This window comes from Manis pentadactyla, chromosome 14 (genome assembly GCF_030020395.1).
Source record: "Manis pentadactyla isolate mManPen7 chromosome 14, mManPen7.hap1, whole genome shotgun sequence".
Classification (NCBI taxonomy): domain Eukaryota; kingdom Metazoa; phylum Chordata; class Mammalia; order Pholidota; family Manidae; genus Manis; species Manis pentadactyla.
The window spans coordinates 76,825,875-76,846,813 of NC_080032.1; the positions used below are offsets into that span (position 1 = coordinate 76,825,875).

Genomic DNA, 20,939 nt, shown 5'->3' on the forward strand with positions numbered 1-20,939 from the left:
TTTTGCCTTAAATAAAGACTTCTCACTGCTCAACTTACTGCGTTTTTGTCTCTGCACTCTTCCAGTAGAAGCATCTTTGCTATTTCATTCTATTTTCTAGACTTAAGCACAAGTCTTCACTCTCTCTGTCCTACGTCAAACAAGTAGGGAGGAGTTCCTGGGATCTCTGATTTGGGTTTGCAAGTTCCCATTGCCTGGTGACCCAGACAGGGCTGCAGCTGTAGAATCATGCTCTTTAGGAGCCTGCCTGAAAATCTGCTTTCTTTGACTTTGGGAAATTCTCAGAACAAAATCTCACTCCATCCAGAGCTGTGCGGCTTCCTCAAATCCTGGGTAGTAGGGGCTTAGTCCCCATGCTGTGCAGATGCAAGTGGACACCGGACACAGAGTAACTGTGGCTTTAGGAGTTGGAAAGGGACTTGTCCTATGCCGAGCAAGAGTTCAGAGTGTCCCTTTCCTTCCTGTGCTCTTCCTTGTTTGCTGCCTGCAAGGCAGCTGCTGTTCCCTGCTGCTCTCACTCTAATGAATTCCTTGCTTACCTGTCTGACCTGTTGGCGAATTCTTTCTCATCCAGAGTCAAAAACCCTCCCCCGTCCAAGGTGAAGTTTCACCTAGTGCACAGGGAGAAACCTCCCCAGATGCAGCTACCTGACAACAATATAATTTAATCCTTAAAACAACCCTGAGAGCCTGTTTTGTTTTGTTTTGTTTTTTAATAAGAATTCTACTTTATAGATGAGGATGTTGAGACTCAGTAGAGTTCAATGACCAGGCCAGAGTCACAGCCATCTAAGGATATGGTGGATTGTGGGTAATTCTGATAGCAAATCAATTCATTAGTATAAACCAAATGTAATCTAATACTGCTCAAAATCTTCTACAGGGGTACTCTCTTAGAAAAAGAATTTTGAATTGTACAATTTCTCAGTACAAGGAGTTCTCTTAGAATTTAGATAGAAGAATTAGTTGAATGTCAAAAATTCAATGCTTTTCTTTTTTTCCTATTTTCAAGACATAGAAATGGTAGATGTGAGCAACCGATTATGTCTCTCTGAGAATTCACTCTTTCTGGAGATGACTCTGCCGTCTTGATCCTGACCTGAGATTTAGCCAGGAGACTTTTTTTTTTTTTTTTTTAACAGAAGGATGCCAGGGATGTCCTCAAGGACCGGCTGGCTTAAAAACTTCTTGGAAGGAGAAGGAGGGATCTTTGTTACAAACTTCCGTCCCTCCTCCTGCTTCTGTTACCCTCTGCCCTCTGCAGAGTTGTGTTTTCTGGGAATCAGCAACTAAGATCACAAGTGGTCTTTTCTTTTCTCACTCTCTCCCATAAAGAAAGCTTTATCACGTGTGGCCTTAAACTTGCAGCAAATTGCAAAGAAATGGCTCAAAGGCTTCAGTTCTCTCTGTGCGCTGGTAGCCGAGATGCACGTCAGTGGCTTTGCCAGTGTGGCCTGTTCCCTGCAGACTGCCAGAGGAAAGAGGCCAGGAGGAAAAGGGAAAGAGAAGAGGTTGCCCAGGCGTGATGAGACCATGCCCTTCATCTTTTCTTTCCCCTAATCTGCTCTGTGTCCATCCAGGCTCTGCCCCCCTGGCAGAACTGCTCAGACTGCTATACAAACCGTCCCAGTTTCCTCTTTCGAGCCTCGGAGTGTGGCGCAGCCCCTTGCCGAGCTCATTGAGAGGACTTGGCTGTCTTTGAATCCACCTCCAGGTAAGACTTGGTTTTCCGCTTTCCTGTCTGGTGACTATCAAATCAGATTCTCACAGGAGAGAGGTTAATAAACCCTTCAGTTCTGCGCTACATGCGCCTTATTCATAACACTTCTCCATGAAAGTTGTTGGGGTTTCTGATAGGCTGGTGATGTTAGGGGGGAGATTGGTCAAAGAGGTCAGGTGAACTCTGATCTGGGTCCGTATTTTGACTCTGATGTTTATTAGTCGGGTGGTTTTTGACCAAGTCACTTAACCACTCTGAGTTGTATCTTTTTCTATAAAATGGGAATTATAGTACTAATCTTGTTACGTTGTTTTAAGGATTAGAAGAATGTATATAAATTGCCTGGCACATAAATAATACTTATTAAATCTTAATTTGATACAGTTACTTATATTGGGGGGATCAGCCTTCTAAAGAATACCCACACGAGATTATGAATGTGTGTTAGCAATTTGATTTGCACGAGATTATGAGGTCCTGCTGTCCGGAACACAAGGTAGTACAGACAGCTAAGAGAGTGGGGGGCGTGGCTGCCTCTCTGACTGGCTTTGGAGGCTGACTGTTGATGGAGACGATGTCACAGGATCAGGGCAGGAGGCTCAGGGCATCTGTAATGACCCAACTGCATCCTTCCTAGGGTACCTGTGCCCTTTAAAGCCTGTAGGATTGATTTTCAAACACTTGTGAACAGAGAATTCAGTTTTTCCAAACAAATGAAGAAAAACTGCTCGGCGTATTTTTCTTTGGCCTCCAGATAAGCTGCACTCCAGCTCAGGGTGTTGGATGAAAATCTTGAAATAATTCTTTTCCTAGAGTAACCTGCTCAAATGGTGGGAGAACAACTAAGGAATTTGCCAAATGCAAATCCTAAACAACGGGGTGCTCTTGCTCTACCGCTGCCATTGCAGATGGAAAGAGAGAGGGAGAGAGAGTGGGGAGAGCCGTGCCTGCATGCCCAAAGGCCCTCTCCATTCCTGTCCTTGGGCTTCTGTCTACAGAGGGGTAAGAAGCTCAGCAACAGAGCCTCCTTGAAACATAACTATACTTGAGGTGATATACAAATTAGCCATCAACTAATTGGACATTTTCAGTAAAACTATGCAGTCTCAGTATTTTAAGCTGGTATTATTTTGCCCTAACACATCATCTAGAATGACTGTAGTTCTTTTCTCTTATCACTTCTGGATTCTAGCTACAGTGGTTTTTGGATCAACACCTCCAAATATAAGACAACAATGTGTTTTGGTGTCTCAAGTTTTTAATATGTTGTCACCATGATTTTTTTTTCTCTTTAACATTAGCATTCTAGATGTAACCCTTTGAATCTTTGAAAGGTATATTTAGTACAAAAGATAATATATTTTATTATTAAACAATTTATTTGTATTTTCTGGTCACTGGCTTTAGTATTATGACTGACCCTTAAATAATACATCTGAACCCCTGAAACAATAGGCCAATTTGATTTGCATAGTTTAACTCTTGGAAGAAGACTGAATTACACTGTAAATTTAACATTACTTATTTGTATTTTTTAATCTTTCTGCTATGTATTTCCTGCTTGGGGACATTTTTATATCTTTAATATTTAAATCTTTCTTATACAAAAAAATGGATTTTCATATAGAAAAATCAGGAAATGTAGACTCACAAACTTTTAAAAAAAAATCATCTTTAGTGTCACCAACCAGAAATAATATGTTAACTTTTTCTTCATAAATTTTCTGAAGCCATTTCCAGGCACATACACACATGAATATATGAGTGTTTTTCTTATAAAATCATGTTGAATATACTGTTTTGTAGCATGTATTTTTAAAACCAATTCTGTGATAAAAGGAGTCCTATGTAACTCTATTTACTTCTTTACACAAATTTCTAATGACTTCAAAAGATTTCTTGCAGTACCACCCATAGTTTGTTAAACATTTAGGTCATTTCATTGTTTTGATTTTTTTATTATTATTATAAGCAATATAAGCAATGGGTCTCCCCAGAAGTTTAATTAAAGGTATTCAATAATTTGGTAGTAAAGAAACTTATTCAACATTACATAGACCCAATGTTTCCCAAAAGCTCTTTTCATTGTTCTGGAACACCATTGTTCTGGAAAACTAACTTTAGTGATTCAGTGGAAATATGAAGGTAGCTGTTGGCATCAGATAGATAGACGGTAAAGAAGAATCTCCTTGTCCTTGTTTCTTAGAGTTTGTGTTTTTAAAATCAGCAACAGATGTTGAGTTTTATCACCTGATGTTTTGAATCTCCTTGAGATTCTGTTATTTCTCATTTCTAAATTTATTTTTTCCCAGCATTATTGAGGCATAATTGGTCAATAAAGGTCACACATATCTAAGGTATACAGTGTGACGTTTTGATATATATATGGAGCATTTTTAATTTTTAATGTGATGATGTAAAAATAAAGTTCCTAATGCTAGTGAATTATTACATCTTAAAATCTTAATTATAAAATAATAATTCATTTGGAATTGCTAGTATTTTATTTGGGATTTTATCATCTCTGGGTTTGGTCTGAGGTTTTCTTTGCTGTGCTATCTTAATGCGATTTTTGTTATGAAAATAATTCTGGCTTTGTCAGATGAATGCACACTATGATCATGTTTCCATTGCCTACTATTTCTCCTTGAAGGCTATTCCTTGATAAAGCAGCCCTGTTATATCACCCCTCTCTAGTGTTTTTGTTTAGGGAAGAGTTTTAGCCTATTTTTGTAAATGTTTCCCTTGATTGTTTTTCTATTCTGGTTTATGACAATACAAGTAATTAATATTTGCTAGAAAGTTCACCATCTTGTCAAGACTTTAAAGTTATTTGTATGTGATATGCCTAATTTTTATGTTTTATAAGCATCTGAGTTTAGAGCCCATGCATATTGCATTCTTATGTCTTTGTCTTTTGCTCTTTCTTAACATCATCCATTCTTTGTTTAGTTTTTTGGTTTTGAAAATTTTCTTCTGTTTTGCTCACTTTCCCTTTGTCCTTTTTTTAAGAAGTAGATTTATACATGTTGATGAATCAAAAAATCTAAATGTCTAATAATTTTTTTAAATAACAGTCCATTTCCTCACCCTTCTCAACTCATTTTCAAGCCTCTGAAAGAATCCCCTCCACTTCAAAAAATTTTAGGGTTTTCTTTTTTTGATATTTCACTCCATATTTCCAAATAAATTGTGTATGCTATTATTTCTACATTGTCAGCTTGAGATATAATCTATGAATTCAAATTATGGAGAAGATTTAGTAAATACAGAACAAGCATTATATATAGTTAAGGTAATATATGCATGGGCAGAAAAGGCCTAAATTTCTACCAGAGTATATTAATTTTACTCCTAATGTTTTTCCTCTAGTTAGTGTGATGAGAATATATATGATGTCTATTACCATACAAACGCATCAGCTGTTTAACAGGGTGATTCAGAAGTAATTTTTTAATCTCATCACATAGATGCCTCTATCAGGCAGGCATTGAGCCATTTGGAATCCTAAAGAAGTGGAGGCATAGGATATGTAAATATTGATGTGATCAGGAAAATATAGGTTCAGAATATGTGAACCTGTCCAGGGCTGGGTTAAAGACCAGGGTAGGAGGGTGGGGGAGTGGTGAATTAAACATGGGAAAGGAGGCTATCAGTCTAACCTCAAGGCTGGTCAATGACTACTTTTTGCTTGGATAAAATCTAACACTGAAGCACCAATCATACTGTTTCCTTATTTCATACTAAAATGATACACAAATTGATCCTCTTCATGTTTTTGCCATGATGTAAACTTTCCTTTGGTTGTTGCAGAACTATAAGAATCACGATGTGCTAGAGGGAGCTACAATGAGCATCAGACCTTTCTATCCATTTTGCCAAGAAAGATTTAAAGGCTTTAGAGACTTAATTGTATGAATCAATATTCAGTGATTGAATTCCTCTACTTCCTTTCCTGCTTGTTTCTAGTTTAAGCTGGCAGGACCACAAAGTTAGTAAAATTCTGCCTCATTATGAATTCCAAAGACAACATTTAAATTTATTCTTTGCCATAATGAGGCTTAAACTGGTGGGACTGAGAAAGAATGCCGGCTACAGAGTCCCAGTGGCAGGATTAGTTAATCAGATATCCTGGATGATTTTAATTGAGAAACTTTGCCAAAAGACTGTGGTAAAATAAGGAAGCTTCACGTCAAACTATGTCTACAGAATTCTGATCTACTATGAAATAAAGACATTACTTAATCAAGTGTATGTATTTGTATGAAATGGTTTTTTTGCTTGTTTGTTTTTTACTTTTAAAAACAACTTTGACAGATCAGAGTCAAGGAATATTTTCATAATGGACACTTCATCCAAAGAAAATATCCAGTTATTCTGCAAAAGTTCAGTGCAACCTGTTGGGAGGCCTTCCTTCAAAGCAAAATATTCCTCCTCAGAGAAACAACAGTGCTGTAGTGAACTAAAGGTAACAAACAATTAAACTGTAAAAAACTATAAGTGGTGAATTAAAGAGTAACAAAGAAATAAGTGGAGTCTATGCTCTTGGTTCTCAATCCAGATATTACCTCTATAATGTAGCTGGAAGTAAGAATTTTTTACCTTTTTAAAAAGTTATCTTAGATGCAATTTATTAAAAACCACAGTTTGCCAGGCAGTGAAAGCAATCTCTGCCTGACCTTGTAGGTTAAATTAAGTATTACTTTCCTGGCTCATTTGAATGCCCCTTATAAACAGAAGAGAGAGAGAGAGAGAGAGAGAGCTTAATATTTATTAAATATCTACAATGTACCAGATATGCTAAGCACAGCTATAATATCTAATCTATGAAACATCCATATTATTTCCCTTTTATCAATGAAAATTTTGACTTTCCTTGCCACACAGTAAGGACAGGGTTGCTTTTTAAGTGATGCTGACTCTAAGTTTCTATTCTTCTTTGTACCAAACATTAGATCAACAAATATATATGTTTTCTCCTATAAATTCTAACCTGCCCTATGGGTACTCCATCACTGACCTAGGTCTAGAAAAATAGTAAACCAGATAGAGTTTTAAAAGTTTCCACTGAATAAGAATTTAACTTGAATATGAACCTAAATACAAAGAATAGCAATTCTACTTTTTTGGTCTATTGTATACCCTGTGGTGTGGGCATCTTCACTGTGAAACACTCAATCATGAGTTCCAGACTTGATATAAGATGTGAAATCTTCCATTTGTGCTTTTATCTTCCCACCTATAAGTGGCTCCTTCCTCTCTTTGCTTCACCATATGTGCATCTTCTTTACAAAGCCAAGACTCCTTTGAATGTCCTTTGAAGAAAGGGGGAAGAAAGATGGAAGTGGGGGAGGAATTTACCGTATATTCTGAGTGAAAATGTTATTTCCAAGAGAATTTAATTTTTTTTTAAATCTACATGACCTTGAGGCTGAGGAAGGCTGTAACTCTTCAATGAAATCTTCAATGATGACAAATTGGCTATACTGTTCTTGGTTTGTGTGCTTTGTCTGTTTAGTAAATTTCCAGTTGTGTGTCAGGCTGGAGTCAGACTGAATGTGACCTGTCATATTCTCCAGCTGTTTTTAGGTGCCTTGTCCTTTGTTTTCTTTGCCAAAGCTCTGGCAGAAGGCTACCTGAAGAGCACCATCACTCAAATAGAGAGAAGGTTTGAGATCTCCTCTTCACTGGTGGGAGCCATTGATGGTAGTTTTGAAATTGGTAGGTATTACAGATGTCTAACTTTACTTTTAAGTCCAGGGTCTTCTAGGCATGACTAAATGATCCCTTCACTGTATTCTGTTGTCTGCTAGGATCAGACTTCATTTGTAAAATTTTTTTCATCAGAATTTGCTATGACCTTATGCTGCAGTAGAGACAATTTGTTCCTTCCAAGCAACCAGCAATAAATATCCAACCCCAGGTATTCACTATTTTATAATTCAATTCAGAGTGAGAGACTCCTCTGGAGGGAGAGAGTGAGATACCATCAGTATTTTGAGTTAAAAGTATGTAGGCAGTGTCTTTAAAGAGAAATTATGTACCCTGGGAGCCCTGTGATTCAAAATTTGGAAGAATCCAAATGGGCTCTGCAAAAATTTATTTTAATGATTTAAGAAATAGTTAAATTAAAAAAGAGTTTTTCTCCCCAGTGTCCTAGAAAGAGGAGAAAGGGATTCTGTTAACAGGAACACTTGAGAAAAGTGGGCAATAAAAATTCTACTCTTGGGGGTCCTTGGTTAGCAATAGACTACAAAGACTGCCTCTTAGAACTTGAGACCAAGTGATTTTAGTGTTTGTTTTGGAAATACTAAATGATGGGGTTCATATATACAATGGAATATTATTCAGCCACAAAAAAGGAAGAAGGAACTCTTTTCATTTGTGACAACATGGATGGACCTAAGTACAGGTTATTATGGTAAGTAAAATAACTCACTCAGAGAAAGATTAATACATATGATTTCACTTATATGTGGAATCTGAAAACATAACAAACAAAACATAAATAGATTAGTAAACAGAGAGTAGATGGTCAGTTAGGGCCAAGGTAGGTGAAATAATTGAAGGGAATAAAAAGGTACAAACTTCAAATTATAAAGTAATTTATTCACAGGGATGCAAGTATAGCACAGGGAATGTAGCTCATAATACTGTAATATCTTTGTATGATGGCAGACGGCAACTGTACTTACCATAGTGAGCATTTAGTAATGTATATAATTGATGAATCCCTAAGTTGTTCATCTGAAACCAATATAATGTATATAAACTACATTTCAATTTAAAACAATTTAAAAATATGTAATGTCAGTGAGTCAGTTTCTTGAACTGATAAACTAAAGGCTTTAATTCTTTGTCAAAGTAAACAAAATAGTAGCCTCAGTGGTCGTCTCTACCTGTTGGGACTCAAATACATGCTATATTAAAATCTCTGATAGTTTCAGCTTCTGCTCACTTGAAATTTCAGAAGAGTGAAGGAAAGTTTTTCAACTCTTCAACAATTGCTTTTTTAGTTCATACTGTTTATTTCAGTTCTTACCCTGAATATCACAGATTAAAAGAATGAATGTGTAACCTTTTACCTCCAGGCTTTTCTTCCCAAATCCATCTTTCATCCTCCTCCCAGAATGAGATTTCTTAGTTCAGTGCTAATCAGACGTTCTTGTTCCTACAAATGCTGAGGTAATCTTGTTAAAAGTGCAGATGCTGATTCTGTAGGGCAGAGATTTAAGATTCTGCATTTTCTAACAAGTTCCCATGTGATACTGATGCTGTTGGTCAATGGACCACATTTTGTGTAACAAGTTTCTAAAATACCTGATCCTACATGTTTGAAGCATAATTTCACAGGGTACAGAATTTTAGGTTGGTGGGTTTTTATCTCAACGTTTTTAATATTTCTCTACGCTCGTCTTGTTTGCACAGTTTATGAGGAAAGGTTGGATGTGATTCTTATTTTGTTCTTCTTCAAACAAGCTCTTTGGGCTTCTTTAAGGAATTTTTTTCCTTGTCTTTTTTTTAAATAGTTTGAAAATGATATGTCTCATTTAGATTTTTGACTATTTATCCTGCTTGCTGTGCTCTTAGCTTCCAGGATCTGTGGTTTGGTGTCTGACATTAATTTGGTGGAAATTCCCAGTCATTATTGTTTTAAGATTTCTTCTGTTTCTTCCTTTAAATCTTCTTCTGGAATTTCCAGAATAGCTGTACAGTATATATTCTGTAGTTCCTCAGTCCTTGGATATTCCTTTCTGGGTTTTTATTTCCCAGTTTTTTTTCTCTTTGCTTTTCACTTCTGGAGGGATCTGTGGACACGTCCTCAAGCTCAGGGATTTTTTCCTTAGCTGCGTCCAGTGTGCTAGCATGCCATCCAAGGCATTCCTCATTTCTGTCACAGAGTTTTTTATGTCTAGTATTTCTTTTTAGTTCTTTCTTAGAATTTGCATGTGATTACATTGTCCATCTGCTCCTACATGTTTTTCACTTTATCCATTAGAGCACTTGGCATCTTTATTCTGGTCTTGAAATCCCTAGTCAAATAACTCCAACATTCCTGCCATGTCTTGTTCTAATGCTTGGTCTGTCTCATCAAAAAAAAAAAAATTGTTTTTGACTTTTAATAGGTCTCATAATTTTTTCTTGACAACCAGAAATGATGTGCTGGGTGCAGTGTGTTATAAATAGGCCTTTAATGATGTGATGGTAGGGTGTGCAGGAGGGGATTCTTCTACAGTCCTGTGAGTAGGTCTCAGGCTTTTAGTGAGGCCATGCCTTTGGACAATGAATTGCACGCATGTGTCTCAGCGCCTCTCCCTCCTTCAGTGCAATGGGATGGCTAGAGCCAGATGGAGCTTGGTACTTCCCTTCCCCCAGGTCAGTTGGGCTCTGATGATACCCCAGCAAGGCTCTGGTTAAGTAGTTTCCCCCGATGGTAGGCCTTGTGAAGAACAGAGTGCTCTGGCATATTTCAAAATGGTTCCTTTTCCCCTCCCCGTGCAGGAAGCACAAAGGGTTTTTCTCCAAAATTCACTGTGGGAACCTGGTCAGGCTCCTGCAGTAAAACTCAACAAAAACGTGGGGGCTCTCAGTGGCTGGGTCCCCGCCTAGAGTTTTTAATCTCTCAGACTTGCCCATGTGGAGCCTCCAGCAATTTGTCAACTATGGATCAGCACATGTTCCCAAGGAGATTTATCCTCGTGGATTTCTGGTCCAGTTAGTCATGATTCTCTACCTTTGCCTATTGTTCACTCTAATTTTGGAGTCAGCAGTCTGCCCTCTAACCCCATCTCTCTGGCAGATCTAAAAAGAGTTGATCTTTAGTTTGTCCAGCTTTTTCCTTGTTGGAGTGGCAACTTCTAGTTTCTTACATGCTTCCAAGACCAGAAAGGAACATCCTTGAAATAGATTTTTTTTATATGGAGTAACGTAGGAATTGCTTTATATTACAGCCAACTGTCCAGTCACTACTAATTGAATATATACTTTGCCCAACTATTTGTACTACCTTCTTTATCATATATTAACTTACCACTTAAGTATAAATCTGTTCCTTAACTGTTTATTCCTGACTCAATGCAAGACTGTCTTCTTGATGATAGTTTTATAATTAGCTCTGCTGTTAGATAGAAAATCTTCACATTTTTCATTCAAATTTTTCTTGGCTTTCCTTGGATAAGCTTCCTGAAACATCCTATTTGGGTTTGATAAAATGGCATACATATCAGATCAGATAACTGACATTTTATAATAATAAGTCTTCCCATCTATGAACATGATAAATTTCTCCATTTAGTTAGACCTTTATTTATGATTTTCCATATTTTATTTTGTAATTTTTTCTATAAATGTATTATCTTTTGTGGAACTTATTCCTACATATTTAAAGTTTTTGTTGTTTTTATGAAAAAAAGCTTTTTTGCATTTCCTATTTGGTATTTCCTGGAATATAGGAACAATGTTAATATAGAATGTTATCTCTTTGCAGCAACCTTGTTGAACTTGTGTTAATTTTTGTTGTTTATAGATCCTATATACTTCTGAATAGGTAATCACATTATCTGAAACAGCAGACACTTTTATATCATTCTTTTCAATTCTTAGATCTGTAATTTCTTGTTCTTATTGCATTGGCTTCAGTACTATGTTGGACAGAAGCAATTAACAATGGGTGTCTTTCTCTCATATCTGACCTTCATAAAGCTGCTTTTAAAATTTTCCATTAAGCAATATGTGTGCTGTGTGGCTTTGATAGATACACTTTAAAAGTTAAATTGCTCAGATTTTTTTTCTTATCATAAATAAGTGATTAACTATATCAAAAACTTCTACAACATCTGTTAAGATAACCATGGAATTTTTCTCCTTCCGTCATTTAATATAGTGATTTCATTCATACTTTTTTTGTTATTTGGTGGTACCCTTGAGTAAACAGCATTTGGTTTTCTTTCATTGCCCCATATAGTTTCAGCTTCAAGGGTATATTAGTCTTTTAAGATGAGTTAGATAGCTCTCTTCTGTTTCTGAAATTGTGTGTGTGTGTGTGTGTGTGCGTGTGTGTGTGTGTGTATGTGTGCACATACATGTGCATGTGTGACTGGGAGAAAGGGAGAATCTGTAACTTGAAAGTTTGGTAAGAAATTTAAAAAACTGTCTGGACCAGTTGTCTTTTTTAGAGGCTAATGGTAGTAGATGTAAAAGAGTTTTGATATCCAATCTGATTTTTAAAGATTTTTCATCACCATTTATTTTCTAAGTGTATCTTCTGAGACCTCAGGAAGGATACTAAGTAAAGGAAGCAGAAATAGCTGTAGGTACCATAGATGCTGAAATAGTGTCATGTAGTATTCGGCATACCCACTAATGTAACACAGAAACGGCTTGCAAAAATGAGTCCTTTACTGGGGGGTGTCGGCGGTGTGGGGCTTGGGGAGAGTAGGCGATGGTGGGGAGGGTACACACCGCCTACGAACTGAGAGTCAGCTTTCACTCTGGTTTATTTACTGTGACACATTAATAAAAGCTTACACTCAATGATCAATATAATGTACAAAATTTCTTCTAGTAAATACTTAAGTATCAAGTGAGAAATCGCATACTCAATTAAACTTTTAAATATAAAAATTAAAAGAAACTTTATTTTTCCTGGAGCCAGAAAGCCTGGAGCAACTTGTGCGAGCTACTTCTCTCCCTATCATTATTGTCCTCAAGGCTATGAAAATTGCTGCTCTATTTTGCACTTGACTAAAACTGGCAAGTGAATAAACAGTAGAAAGTTAGATTGCTTACAGATGTAAGGAAACACACTCTTGCTAGAAAATTGGAAACACTGAGGAGACCTTCAAAGCAGGGCCACCCATCAGCCCTCACAGTTGTTGAGGAATTGCTAAGTTCTTACTCTATGTAGCACTGTAGTTCTTAAAAACTAAATGTTCCAAAAGAAAAGAGCTAAACCTTTAAAGCCTCTTGAAATCTAAGACCCCACAGTGTTCCAGGAACCATGTTATTGAAGCATGTTCCAGGAATCATCTCCATCAGCACATGTGAGCTAGTATTAAAAACATAGATTTCTTGGCCTGCCCCCAAATCCATGGAATCAGAAACTGTGGGAGTGGCCAAGTTTCTGCATTTTAGATGTTCCTGTTTCTCTCACTACTCCCTTCTAATAATTTTTGTGCACAGCAAAGTGTGAGTACATCTTCCCTAAAGTAATTTATCACAGGCTTCTGGTAGTCATTTTAGAATGGCATAATTCCCACCCTTTTAAAAAAACCATATTCTTTAATTATTTTCTTAAAAAGAAATGGATATATTTTGTGGAGATTTTGTATTTTTATTATATGTGTACACTGAGGTTGTATAATTGATGTGTTCCTGAAATTCATGTGGAATATTATTTTCCTATTTTGAGTCTTATCTTTTTGTAAAAAGTATATAAACAAATTATGAAGTATCATTTGTGTAAATATGAGCTTCATAATTAGATTTCATTTAAAGTGAGGTACAGTTGTGTTTATTTTACTTTTTCTATAGGGAATATCAGGTAAATAAAGAATATGTCACATGTGTTTCAAGAGCAAAAGACAAGTAGAAATTTTAATAGAAATCATTAATTGAATGAGGAAACAGTAATAAAATTTACTTCAAAAATCACCAAGGAAAACTACAGGAAACTTTCTATAGCTTAATTTACTGATTAAACACTTTAAAAGGACATACAATTAGGGTAGATGAAAATGAGGTAAAAGGGTTGGTAATGAAAATATTTAGATAGAGGGATGAGATGATTGAAGTAATGAGTATGAAGACAATTTGAACAGTCATCTCAGATTAAAGGAAAGAAAGACATGATAGGAAGGGTGATGGGAAAGCAGGTTTGTCAAAACAAGACAAAACATTGTCAGATCTGCTGTAGACATTCATTCATTGAGTTATGTTGATGACCTTTATTTTTAAGTTTTTAAACTCATGAACATGTTATTCTTTTCCTCAAAGGGAATCTCTTAATTATAACATTTGTTAGCTACTTTGGAGCCAGACTTCATAGGCCAAAAATAATTGGAGCAGGGTGCCTACTCATGGGAGTTGGAACATTGCTGATTGCAATGCCTCAGTTCTTCATGGAGCAGTAAGTCTAATACAATCTTCTTTTTCTTGCTTTAACCAACAACAGCATTTCTCCCTTTTTATTATTACAATCAACTATATAAATTTAAGAAAACAACTCATGACTTAAACCATGATAACTGATATCTTATTTATTACATCATCTTCGGGCAAAGTTTCAGAAACAATTATGATTTTATGTGTAGTTTAGCATCTGTAAAAAAAGATGTTTGGATATACTACTATGGATTGTTAGCAAAATTAAAGAGAACTTTTCACTGGTATATCTTCATTCAATGCTTTAATTTAGCTATGAAAGCAAAATATAGAAGTAAAAAAGAGATTGGTATATTATGTGTTAAAAGGCCAAATGGGTGTTGCATGGATGATTGAATATGACAGACAATATGCTAGATCATGGTACAATTGACTGATAGACCACTGACTTAGGGATATGTTATCAGTTCAAATAACTATTCAATGTCCAAATGCTATGTCATAGAACTTTCTCAATAGAAGTGGGTATCGATATACTTTAGCCCTGAAGTCTTATGTTGGTACTTTTTTTAGTATTTACAGATAGCTTTAATGGTTGCAAAGGTTTTCACCTTCATTATATCATTTTACCCTTATTAGTGAGGTAGGAGAACATAGTTATACCTTTTTTATTTTTGAGCTAAGGACCATGACTTAGAGAGTCTGGTGACTTTCTTAAGGTTAGGTATCTTGTAGTTACAGAATTGGAACCCTAAAACGGGTGTTCTGACTTCTTCACACGTATCTATGCTGTGCCCCTTCTCTGTTACCTATTGGGACTGACAGACGTGACTACCCAGAGGTTCTGAAGCAAGAAAATATTTTAGAAAACCCTGTATCAAGTAGTACTTTGACTTCTGCCCACTCTAGATCATTGTATCATGACATTTTAGAGCTGAAGAGACTTAGGAACGATCTGGTCCAAACATTTTCTTGGATTCCCAGGTCCCTTCTGTAAGTACAGTGATTTTGACCTCCATGGCCAATCTGTAAAGTGTGCAGAATCCTCTTTTCGATGGCTTGCTTGGCCCCTTCATTTTTACCTGAAGAGCGAGCTGTGGCTTTGGGACTTCTGCCCATTCTTTGGACACCTACCTGTCTGGCCTCCTTTCCACAGGGCAGAAGTTTCCCTGGATCAACATTTCTACAAATGTGTTATGCGGGGCCAGTGGGTAAGGAGGCGGCAGAGAGGAAGGCCGAGGAAATGGGCCTCCAGTCCAGCTGACCCCTGCTTGATATGTGGCTGTGCCGCTGTTACCTGTTCCAGTCATTAAGCCTCCATGGTTCGCTCAGGGAGCAACAAGGGTTCCAGTACTGAAAAAAAAAATTAAATTTGGAAGTAGTTGCAAAAGATAGATAAATCCTTGACTCTTGGCTTAATTTGACCCTTGGCTTGTCACTTAGCCTGTCTAGGCCTCACTGTCTTAAAGTAGGTATTATAGGTATTAAAATAACACCCAGCTTGTAATGTTGTTGCAAATATAAATGACACAAGTAGAACGCTTACCAGTTTCCTGATGTAACAAGTAACATAACTAGATAATTAAGCCACCTGGCTTTAATAAGAGACCAGCAATGGTTTGTCTTCAAGGTGTTGCTTTCAGATGAATGATACTGTTACTTCAAGATAATGACAAATATGAAATACTAATACAAGACAATCGGAGGTGTATCTAAGAGAAGACCAGACTGGCCACTGGGCTAGTGCTGACAAAGGAGGCCAAAGAAACAAAGATTACTATCCACCATCTTTTATATGTTGAAAGATGTATTTGTTTACCCATTATTTAGTATACCATTTGCCTGGCACTGTGCCAGGTAAGGGGACTACTTCTGTGAGAAAAAAGCAAAATGAAATAAAGCAAAAATAAGCCCCCACACAATTCTTTCCCTCAGGAAGTCTGCTATCTACAGAGGATTATGACAATAACTTCTTTTTGACATTTCACAGCATTAGTCACTCATTAGGTACTTGTCCAGAATGTCATTTTTGTTCTCTAAAAATCCGTCCTCTGTCTACCTATCAGCAATACCCTTGATGTCCAACAATACGTACTTTGAATCATGGGCATTAATTATTGAGGGCCTAGCCCCAGTTGTGTGTGTTAGGTCCTCTGACTTATTACTTTAACAAATGTATATGGATCATTATTCTAGGTAGTGGGGATAGAGTGGAGACAGAACTCTGCTTTCATGGAGGAGACAAGCAATAAATAAATAAGTAAATGATGATATAGTATGCCAGTTAATGTTAAGTGCCATAGAGGAAAATAACCCAGTGAAGGCACATAAAGAGTGGGGGGGGGTGGGGATGAGTGGGGGGGTTACAGTTTAAAGTAGGTTAGTCGGGGGTAGTGCCATTTGGGAAAGACTGAAAGAGGTAAAGGGGAGGAGAACCATGCAGGCACTGGGGAAGGTGATCTAGGCTAAATGAAGAGTGGGCGGAGCTCCTACAACAGAAGGGAGTCCGGAATAGGGGTAAACTGCAGGGAGGCCTAAGAGGCTGAATTAGGATGAATAAATGGAAGGTGTAAAGGGGAACAGGAGAAGATGTCAAAGGTCTCAAATTTTGCTGGACATTTGAATCACCTGTGGCTCTCGGTAAAAAGTCGATTCTGACTCAGTACTCCGGGGTGGGGTATGAGGGTCCACTCATGCCACTGGTCTGCAGACCATACCTTGAGTAGTAAGGTGAAAACCATTGTAAGGACTGTAGCTTCTTCACGGAATGAGATGGAAAGCCAGTGGAGAGTTTTGAGTAGAATAGATGATCTGGCATATTTTTATAGGCTCATGCTGACCACTGCTTGGAAAAATAACTGGTGGGGCAAACTTCAAGGCTGGGAGACTGTTTTGGAGGCTACTGGAGAATTTCACACATCAGAATCAAGACTGTATCAGTCAGAGTTTGAATCCAGGTCAGAACTAAAATCCCTGACTTAGAAGCATTTATACCACTGGTCTCAATTACTTCTTTGTCTCCTTATCCAACAGAGCTCCAGTAGGCAGTGACCACATCCACAGTCCCCATTTTACAAGTGAGAAAACTGAAATTTGAAGAGGTTAATTGATTTTTTCTAGGATGTCACATACAGTAATTAGTGACAAAGGTGACACATAAAATTCCATTTATTTCAAAATCTAAATAATTATTATGCTTGCAGTTGTTGCCTTTTGACAGACTGAACTGAGGAAGCTCAAATAATTAAAAATTTTCAAAACTACTACTTAATCACTATTGACACTCATTTTAAAAGCCTTGAGGCATTATAACAGTCTCTGGTGTCTCTGAATTATGAAAGAAAGAAAATTATATTTACCATGATTTTGCTGTTAAATGTTCTCCTATTCTGCTAAGAATTGAAAAACAGTTCTTCTCATTAAGTGGTTTCTAACCTTGTTGGTCAGGGAACCGTTTGATGAAATGACAAACACTATAAACATTCTCTCTTAAATATTCCCATACTTACAAAATGTTCTTACTCTTTCAGTGGGGTCCACGGACCCGTCAGGATGTAGGTTATGCAGAACTGAAATTGGGTACCCCATTTATCAACCTGGATATTTTAATAATTCAGTACATGTTCTCCTTACCATGCTGCATAGGTTTTTACTATTAATATTTGGAATGCGTTGCTATGATTACTAGCCTTTGCTCACATAGTGCCTGAACAAAATTGTGATGTCCTTTTATCAAATACCTCTTCCCTGAGGAGTACGAGTGGAGCAGGGAAACTGGCTCATGAAAGATCATTTGAGAGGGAGTGTGGCACTGGGGGGCTGTAGATGGAATTATCACAGTGCTGTCATTCAGAACTGGCTCTTCGATCCAGCTGCCATTGTAACCTTATAAACAGAGGAAAGGGTGGAATTAGAAATAACTCAGAGCCAGATTAAACTGTTCAGAAAAGGATACCATCTGGATAAATTGTTCCAAAAGCCCATGTATCCCTATCCTTCTCTAAAATCAGTGTTGAGGTTCCTTTACTACAGTTACAATGCTAAACACAATGCCAATGGCCACAGTTAAATTATTGCTCTTCCTCTGGCTGTGAGATCATCCTGATTTTATCAAGGGTTGGATATTTTTTTCACTGAGGGAATAGGGACTTGTAGTCATTATTTTCTATTAAAACAAGCCTCTGAATAATTCTTACTTTTATATTTCGTTTTCCTGGGTAACAGACTGGTTCAGATATGGTATAATAACCAGGAATCCTATCTTCAGGCTTTCTTTGGGAAACTGCTGTCAAATGCTAGTTTGGTTGAGTGGTTCAGATTCAGGGCAACTGCGAACTCAGAGAGGCACCCTAATGAGTCCTGTAGTGTTTGTGCAATATTTTCAGCATGATGTTACATGAGTCTGTACTAAAGAGACAACATTCTTTTTCTATAGGTACAGATATGAAAGGCATTCTCTTCCATCCAATTCCACTCTCAGCACCTCTCCCTGTCTCCTGGAGGAAGACAGTCAATTACCAGTCTCGGAAGAATCACAATCCCAAAAAAATAATGGTAACATGATTTTTTTAACTTGACTAAGCAAGTCGTTCTGTTTTGTTTTTTAAGATTTTTACATCTGCTTTAGTATGGCCAAAAACAGGTGCATGATTTCTGCTGTCAAAAGCTTTAATACTTAAACTGGAGATACTATAGGACCTTAAAACGTCCTAGGATATAAGGCAGTATATGATGAGATCCTAAGAAAATATGGAGACAATCAAATCATATAGAAAGGAGCATTAATTGCCAGTGATTGAGAGAAGTTTTCAGTGTTTCCAAATAAGGTACTAGGGTTAAACTGTCATGTACAAGTCTCGGTCCCTTGCTCAGAGATGAAAGAAATATATTTTTTCCCAAGAACTCAATTTAATTTCTTTGTTCAGCTCCTTTTCATCAGAATACAAAAACTTAATCTCAGTCTATCTGTCCCTAACTTCGACCCTTTTCCCCAAGGGCTCCTTGCATTCTAGGGAGCTGACATAACAGTAAAGGGGACAGTTGTGGGAGGGGGGCCCTTGGTGTTACCAGTCCCCTGTCAGCTTAGATATTAAAATCCCTGTGGCCATAGTGTTTGGTCATACACATCACCTTGGCGTCACCTTCTGTCCACATCTGTGTCCTTCTTCGTACAGCAGCTCTCTTTCATGAAAAAGTAACAATCTTGGAAACATGGAAATAATTCTGCTCTCCACACAAGGTAGGACACTGGGAATTTTGTTAGAATGTCCAGAGTTCCAGATGGCTGATGCACACTGCACAGGGGCGCCATGCATGAGCCACCCTTGGGAATGTGGGAATCAGCCCTTCTGGGTTACTCCAAACATTGGAGATCCTGGGAGGAGCCAAAGACAGGCACTTCGCTGTGGTGTGCAGCCATCTCATCGTTAGTGTCTTTCCCTCTTCCTGGACTCTACCTGGCCACAGGGGAGCAGGTTCTCCTTGCTTGTGGAGTTCACAAATCTACCCACTGGTGTTTGCCATGTTTCTGGGATGCCACCCAGGCTGGAGCTCAAATCCCCTCTCTCCGCAGCCCTGCAGCACCAACATGCTCAGCTCCTCTCCCCTCCACCCCATCTCACTCCCTGCTTCTAACCTGGGGAATCAATTTCTATGCAGGCAGTGTGGCAGTCTTTCCTTTACATACCTGCTAGCCATGCCAGTCTTTTCTTTATACCATAAAACCTTTCACTCCCCTTATATCCTCATTAATGCTTTCTTTTGAGATGTCTTTTTCCTGAGCAATGAATACTAGAGGTCTGGCTCTTTGGGTGAAAGGGAGGGCGAGAGAATTAAAGGAAATATAAAAACTTGAGGGGAGGAAGTGGCGAGGACATAAACGTGTAAAAAGTTAACCCCATCCTGCTGCATGTAAAGAAGAAGAAAATCATTCTTGGAGAACATGAATGAAGGTGGTAGATACATCCAGGAGGACATGTATATATCATATATAATGTGCATATAATGGATAATAAATTTAATCCAGGTCCACGTAAAGAGGCAAGGAGCTGAGCTAAAAAGTTTTGACTTTTATCTGTACCCAATGTACAGCCATTGAAAATATTTTATTTTGTTCTTGTATTTGACAACCAGAGAAGAGACATGATATAAATGACAATACAACTAATTAGGAAATATTTAAACCTCTAAAATCCAAAAGAGAAACATGTAGTTTACAGGTGGGGAATAATTATGTTCTTAATGTAAAGAGACAAGCAGGTACAGAATATAAGACTTACCTCAATCCTTTTCTTTCCTGTAAATGAGATCCTCTAGATCTTCTATCTAGATCACACTCTCCTCTTCTAGAATGCTTTTCTTCTTCTATTTATGCAGCAGGATAGGGTTAACTTTTTACATGTTTATGTCCTTACCACTTCCTCCCCTTATGTCTCTATGTTTCCTTTAATCCTCTGCCCCCACCCCTTTCACCCAAAGAGCCAGACCTCTAGTGTTCATTGCTCAGGAAAAAAGACATCTCAAAAGTCACAGCTATAAGTCGATGGTCAACATAGTGGACACAGGGTGCATCCTAAAGATGGTCAGAGGCGAGAGTAAATACAGGACTCTTCTCAAACATGCTCCACACATGGCCCCCACGTATCCCATAAGACTCTGGAGCAGAGCTGTCCATCAGAACTCCGTGATGGTGGAAATGTTCTCTATGCTGTTCAGTGTAGTAGATGTTGGCCACATGTGACCACTGAGTATTTGGAATATAGCTAGTGTGGCTGAAGAACTGAATTTCAAACTTTATATAATTTAATTAATTCAAATTTTAATAGCCACATGTGGCTTGTGGCTACTGTATGGGCAAGCATAGACCTAAGGTGTTTACACTTATCTCCCAGACTCCCCTACCCACAGGTTCCTTAGAATCACACAAATGTAGGGCTAGAATTGACATTACAATCAGTATTTGGAAAGCAACTCACATTATATTTTGGGGAATGGAATGGAAATCCAGGTAAGATAAGCAAAAACTCGATGGTCACATGGCTACATTTCTAGAAGCGGCCGAACCAGGACAAGAAGCAACGTGGTTGCACGATCTGATTCGACACAAAAGCCTTCCAAA

At 37.7% G+C, this 20,939-nt stretch overlaps 1 protein-coding gene across 2 annotated transcripts in view; it reads left to right on the plus strand.

Moving 5' to 3' along the window:
* Positions 1 to 1,461: 1,461 nt before the first annotated feature.
* SLCO1C1 (solute carrier organic anion transporter family member 1C1) overlaps positions 1,462 to 20,939 on the plus strand; it is a 53,418-nt gene continuing 33,940 nt past the window's right edge. For both annotated transcript variants that reach the window (XM_036889621.2, XM_036889622.2), the window contains exons 1-5: positions 1,462 to 1,714; positions 6,038 to 6,188; positions 7,300 to 7,441; positions 13,715 to 13,847; positions 18,258 to 18,376. In XM_036889621.2, the coding sequence (XP_036745516.2) occupies positions 6,063 to 6,188; positions 7,300 to 7,441; positions 13,715 to 13,847; positions 18,258 to 18,376 (520 nt within the window). In that variant the 5' untranslated portion in view covers positions 1,462 to 1,714; positions 6,038 to 6,062. The remainder of the gene's footprint in view (positions 1,715 to 6,037; positions 6,189 to 7,299; positions 7,442 to 13,714; positions 13,848 to 18,257; positions 18,377 to 20,939) is intronic.